Source organism: Macadamia integrifolia, chromosome 1 (assembly GCF_013358625.1).
Source record: "Macadamia integrifolia cultivar HAES 741 chromosome 1, SCU_Mint_v3, whole genome shotgun sequence".
NCBI classification, from domain to species: Eukaryota; Viridiplantae; Streptophyta; class Magnoliopsida; order Proteales; family Proteaceae; genus Macadamia; species Macadamia integrifolia.
The window spans coordinates 2,659,056-2,665,782 of NC_056557.1; the positions used below are offsets into that span (position 1 = coordinate 2,659,056).

General features: G+C 34.6%; 1 protein-coding gene and 1 long non-coding RNA gene across 2 annotated transcripts; one reads left to right on the top strand and one right to left on the bottom strand.

Moving 5' to 3' along the window:
* The first annotated feature begins 134 nt into the window (after positions 1-134).
* LOC122086232 lies at positions 135-2,114 on the top strand. The gene is made up of 2 exons (XR_006142361.1): positions 135-430; positions 1,807-2,114. It is a non-coding gene; the product is annotated as an uncharacterized LOC122086232 (long non-coding RNA).
* Positions 2,115-3,337: 1,223 nt separating this feature from the next.
* LOC122079528 (secreted RxLR effector protein 161-like) lies at positions 3,338-3,769 on the bottom strand. The gene has a single exon (XM_042646067.1). The coding sequence runs from the start codon at positions 3,767-3,769 to the stop codon at positions 3,338-3,340; it is 432 nt and encodes a 143-aa protein (XP_042502001.1).
* Positions 3,770-6,727: the final 2,958 nt, after the last annotated feature.

The window sequence follows — 6,727 nt, forward strand, 5'->3', positions numbered from 1 at the left end:
CAGAGATGCTCTATTTTTTCCTCTCTGGCCTCCCACGGGCCATACTGAAGGAGACCGATGTAGATGAACCAACTGAAATAGGTGAAGAAAGAGTGAAAAAAGCCTTCAAGTTCTTTTGTAAACTTGAGAATTAGATAAGACAATCGAATGGTCATGGCCAGCTGAGAAATTTGAACCTGAAAGTCAAGCAAATGATGTTGTCCACTCTAATTCTTCTCTTGTAGTTGCGGCTCCTGATTGTATTTATTCAGAAGTTGAGGCACCTAACGTATCAAACGCCGTTGTCGTTGATAGAAAGGTTGGCAATAGTGATGTTTCCCTTGCTGTTGTTGCTGCTACTTGTGCTGCAGAGGAAGATGAAGAAGACGACGATGATGATGATGAAATTAAAGAAATTGGGTCTGACGAGATTGTTTGAATGACAATGTATGTAAGTGTTTCAATCTTGTACATTTTCAATTTCTGGTTTATTATTATTAGCATAGGTAGGTTTGCCATTTCTGAACGTTACTACCATTGTTTTTATTCATTATTATTTTTTTTTAAATCTAGGTTTTTAACATATTTGATTGCTTATTGGAATTAACTTTTCTATCACTTCTTACTTGTAATGACTTTTCTGCTTTCCATTGTTCTTCTCAATTCTTTATTATTCTTGTAAAAAAAAAAATTTAATACAACAACAATTAGGATTTTAAAAGATGTTGGCCTAGGCATCCCGACCACGGTGAAACCATTTGAACCACCAATTATTTTCCTGAAAGACCCAGTGATTGGATGGGAACCTCCATAGTTGGATCTGGATGTTGATTTTTTTCTTTTTTTTAACTGATTGAATGGTATTGAAACAATCCAAATATCCAATGCCCAATATGGAAAGATGGACTATGACTACAAGGGATGGGAATATTTACTTCCTTCATATGTCAGAAAGAAAAAAAATAGACAAATTAAAAATTAGGAAAATTGACTTCTTTGCAACTTCTTCAAATTATGTCTGAAGCTATGTTCACAGCTAAGCTTGTCACTCACCATTTCGTATAAGGGAAAAGAGAAGTTTCATTCTCCAGTGAATTATTATAATATTAATTTTTTGCCCATTTTCATTCTAACTCATAAAATATGGAAGCGATAATCTAAACTAGAGATAAAACTGCTTCATTTAAGTATTATTCTAACACATAAAATTCATAATCGAGAAAGCTTGAGAAGCCAAGGATCTAGACCATCCCATGCGTTCAAAGTTCATTAAGGGTGTGTATGGATCAAGTGTATTGGAGCATGGACATACATGATCAATCTAGACCATTTCCTCAATTATGTTTTCCATATAGAAACTGAGACTGATTTTTTACAATCGATTCTTTCCTATGAGTTTACTAAAAGAATTTGGGTTGCAGGATCCTTAGGGTTGCATACTGAGTTTACTCTTGCTCCTTCATTTCTTCATATTTTCAAACTATTATCTCAGATTTTGGTCTTCCAAAAGTTGATTGCAAATATCTTGAGTCGGTAATGGCTATTATTTTCTACTTCATATGGATGATGTATAACAGATCATTGTTTTATTGCCCTTCTCCCAACATCGTTATTGTTCTTCAGTTAGTATCTAAATGTTCTGTCGAGTTAAATCTTTTACAAGTGGGAATTCAAATGGTTCTTATACAGTTGAATGTAATGTCCTTATTGGATCATCAGAGGTTTTCAAATATGCGTAAACTAGTTATTATTGTGATGGCTAGTTGGGGATCTGTATTATTTTATAATTAAACTTTCTTGTTGCCTCTATGGATTTTGGAATCACAGGATGTGCAGAGGAGTCAGAGATCAAAGGTATACTGGAAGGATTGGATTACAAATTGCTCAAGAACAAGGATGGGAAGATATTAGTCTGGACTGACTATGAGGAGGTGGCAGAATGAATGAGGGATGGAGGGAAATCTTCTTGGCATTGGGATTTATTTGTGTTATTGTATGACGTTTATATATTATCTCTGTTTTTTTTTTTTCTTTAGGGGTAGAAATAACTTATCTCTGTACTTAAGTCTTTTAGTTTGCTGAGGAACATGGTTCCATGTGGTTTGAGGAACCTGGTTGGTTTTCACAGTTTGCAGGAAACCTTTGCTGATTGATTAGATATGGTTTTGCTTTCTTTGTTGTATTGGTGGTCTATGAAACAGGGATGATGAGATGCCAAGTTGAGTTAGAAGCTGATTCAACTACCCAGTCCAAAGCAACTCTTTTGAAATGGGTACTTGTTGTACTATGGAGACAGAAGAGAAGAGTCAAAAAGGAGATAGCGCAAGAGTTTTGGGGCTCCAACTTATTGATTAACTTCGTATATTTTCCAACTCTTTTATAGAGTCAATAGATCCGTTGAAAAACGGCTCTTTTCCAATCAACGGAATCGCCCCCAAATTTCTCCTTCTTGTGACCGTTATCACTCTTATAACCGTTGTCACAGTAATTCCATGATGAGGCCGAATGGCCACCTCACCAACATCTCCCACTTGGCCATTCTGGCCGAATTCACATTTTCCGCTCCCATTTTTAAGAACCAACATTATGAAAAATTCCATTCATGTTTCTCAATTTCTAGGATCATGATATTTCAATTTCCGCTCCCATTTTCAGGGGCAATAAAAAAACATTGTCTGATAAGGAACTTTAGTTCCTATGCCAAACTTAGAGATCTAAGTCCACTATTTATTCCGAACATATAGTTCAAATTCCATTTACATTCCCAATTTTCAGGAATTACTTTTACATTACAGTTCCCATTTCCGAGAACATTCGTCATGACATTTCCAGGAACCATTTCCATTCCTATTTCCAAGAATTATTTCCATTCCCATTTTCAAGAAACATTTCCATTCAATTTTCCATGAATAATATTCATAAAATTTTGATCGTCATGACAAGGAACATTCAGTTCCAATTCCAGACTTAGACCGACCTAAGTCCCTTATATATTCCGAGCACTTAGTTTCAATTCTAGAATTAGATAACCCTAAGTCCGATTAAATTTACATGCTTAACATAAGCTTCCGTATGAATTCCCTTTGTGAGGGGATCGGCCCAATATCGCTCGTAGGTACATAGGTTACTTTAATTTCACATTTTCCTACTATATCTCGAATATAGTGCCACTACATATTTCTATATGTTTCCCCTTCGAGTTATTACGGCTTGATTATCACAAAATATTTTCACTGGTCCATTTACAAGATCCAGCCCAAATTCATTTATTTCCACTGGTCCAATTACAAGATCCTGCCCAAATTTATTACCACTGGTCTAATTACAAGATCCAGCCCAAATCCATTTAACAAACGTCTTATCTAGACTGCATGAGTACCATATTACAAGCAACATACTCAGCTTCCAGTGGGTGCCTAGCAACACACCCTTGTTTCTTGCTACGCCAAGAAACTATTGCACCTCCATATATAAACACATAACCAGAGGTGGACTTAGAGTCATCTCTATCACCTCCGAAGTCATCATCAGAGTATCCAATAACCTCAAGCTTTTCCGCTTGAAAACACAATTTCAAGTGTTTAGTTCCTTTAATATATATCATAATCCTTTTCACAGCTTCCCAAGGGGCAGATCCAGGATTACTTTGGTATCTATTTACCAAACCAACTGGAAAAGCCAAATCCGGTCGTATACACAACATCGCGTACAGAAAACTACCTACTGCCTGAGCATAAGGTACATTCAACTTTTCCTGTCCTTCTTGAGGACCACCTTTTGATAAGGTCATTCCCAATGCTATTTGAGTTACTAAGGAATTGCTATTCTGTATCCCAAATCTTTTCAACACAGGTTTCCTGACTCAAACACAATCTTCGTTATAGATGTTTCCCCATATCCTTCATTTCAAATCGATCACTGAGTTCGTACTTGGTTCTCTCCAAGTCATTTCCAACTACTCCCACTCTTCAAAAAAAATATATATATATATATATATATAGTTGTCCAATTTGACAACTTTGAATCCTAATTAAAGGATCATTTAAATACCATGAACATTAGGACAAAGTATATACCAATATACAATATTTTCTTGTCCCATTCCCCGAAAACCTTTAGGTTGTCGCATAAGTGTACAATTTCTTCCAACTCACCATTGAGAAAAGCATTTTTGACATCCATTTGGAACAACTCTAAGTCCAGATGTTCAACAGGTGTCAAAAACAATCTAATAGAGGCAAATTTCCCTACCGACAAATAAATATCCTAGTAGTTTTATTCCTACCTTTCTGTGTATATCCTTTTGCAACTAACTGTGCCTCGAATTTATCAATAGACCCATCTTCTTTGTACACATTTCAAACTATGAAATTTCTACCTCTTGTAGGTCATAAGTTTTCATAAAAACAATTTCCTCCCACATGGCATTCCACCATTCACCTAATTCTCGCGATTTCATTACTTCACTATAGGTTACAGGATCGACTACTTCTTCCACATCTGTGTCAATTGTATGACAAGATGATTGACATAATTAAAAGTAATAGTCATCTAAATAAGTTGGGGGTACTCTATTTCTTTTACTCCCACTTACCCTCGGCTCCGGGTCTTGTCCTTGATGATCAACTTGATCTTCAAGAGCTTGGATTCCTTGATAGAAAAAATTCTTGGTTCCTCTTGATGGTCAACATCGTAGTCATTGTCAATGACATGCAGGGGTTCTATATCCTCCTACAGTGGTTCCTCTTCTAGTTTCTCTAGAAATTCCGCATCACGACTCTCAATTACCGCTTTTCAGGGTGATAGAAACTAATCCCTTTATCATTCAGGATATCATATGAACTTGCATCTGGCCGTTCTAGAATCCAACTCTTTCCTTTATGACACAGGCATTTGTACATGGGCTACTAATCCCTACTTCTTTAGATTTTCTAAGTTTGGTTTCTTGCCTACCCCTAATTCATAAGGTATAATCTAATTATGCAATAACATAAATCCATGGAAAAACACTCCATAATGTTGGGCTTTTCCGAAATCAAAGTTCTATATGTTAGCATAATTTCAAATCCCAACCACCTTCCATTGCATATTATTAATTTCAGATCTCATATCATAAATAATCCCATGCAAATGCACAAAAATAAAACTTTAAGCATAATCCACAAGATCCGTACAAAAATCGGATCGTCAGGCTTATTTTGCTTGAACAACCATAATAACTACGCTTTAAAAAAAATTTCCAATACAAAGATTGCATTGATTTCCAGCCTTTTCCTGACATCCAAAGTCATTTTGTCAACTTAGTAACATGTCGATTAACTCATTTTCAACATCGAAAAAAAAACTTAACCGGCATTGGAAGTCCATAAGTCAATTGGATGTTTTATTAACGAATATGATTAATTTCTGACTTAACACTAAAGTCATTTGCATCAAGACATATTTCATGTCAGACCTTCCATTGATTCACTAGGTGAACAAAGATTGGGTTCAATCGAACAAATCTCCTCAATTCATTCACAAAAATCCAATGGTAAATCCAATAACATAGCTAACAATGATTATTTACCAAAAATGATACATAACATGACCCATCATTAACTTTGATACTTCCAATACCACTTGTAATGAAAAACTAATATATATTCAATATATTAGACAACTAAGCTTGTCTTGCTAAAAGTAGACAAAATAAACTCGGACAGATCATATGAGATTACCAACTAAATATATCAATAAGTTCCAAAAATTCCATTGAGCATATATTATCACTGAAAATGATGCAATAAAAAATAACATTTAATAAAATGATTGCATCGATATATTATCATTGGCATACCAAGATCATGTGGTCTAACAATTGGTCCACTTGAATAGACTATCAAGCAATCACGTCATATGGTTCTAACGGATATCAAGTCCAGTCTAACCTCAATCATGACTGTCTAACCTCAATCATGACTCAGTATTTTTCCACCATCTAGTTAGTATAGAATACAAATATTTTTCCCACCAAACCAAAACTATGGCTAGAGGTGATCATCGACCAAAACATAGTACATTCCCATAATAAGAGTCTACCTTGACTCAAAGTACTATAATGGAAAATAATTGCCAATCCATAAAGCCCATGGAGGTGGTGTCACGTAGATGACCCAAACCAACTCATCAAACCTTAACATATATATATACTCCATGAAATTTATGAATATGCTTAAAAAACCAAAAGGTTTGACACTTTCCTTTTGGGTTGAATAATCCAAAAGGAAATACATCAGAGACCTATTATGGGCTATAGATCATTTTTAATAAGATCCATGATCTCTAGAACATATAAAACATAACAAGAATACATTCAACATGTAAACTCTTAATACACAGTATCTTCACAATTCCAAAACATATCAACCTATAATACAGACATTATAATGCCAAGGTGATAACGAAAAACAGGAATTCAAATTAAGATTGCCATTCAATATCTTGAATGCAAACACTTATGCATGTGAAGAACATTAGAAGTGTGTCTCCACTTCAGATATAAAACTCTAATAGCAACATATTCAATATTATTTTAAAAAATAATAATAATCAAATATTAAATGAAATTGTAAGTGGACAGACATTGGTATATATGACAGAACTAGTAAAAATGGCACCATTATGATTGTAAAATAAATTACAATTGTTCATATAAGACAAGTTACCGGATTGTTATAATATTTATAATAATATTGTATAAATAACA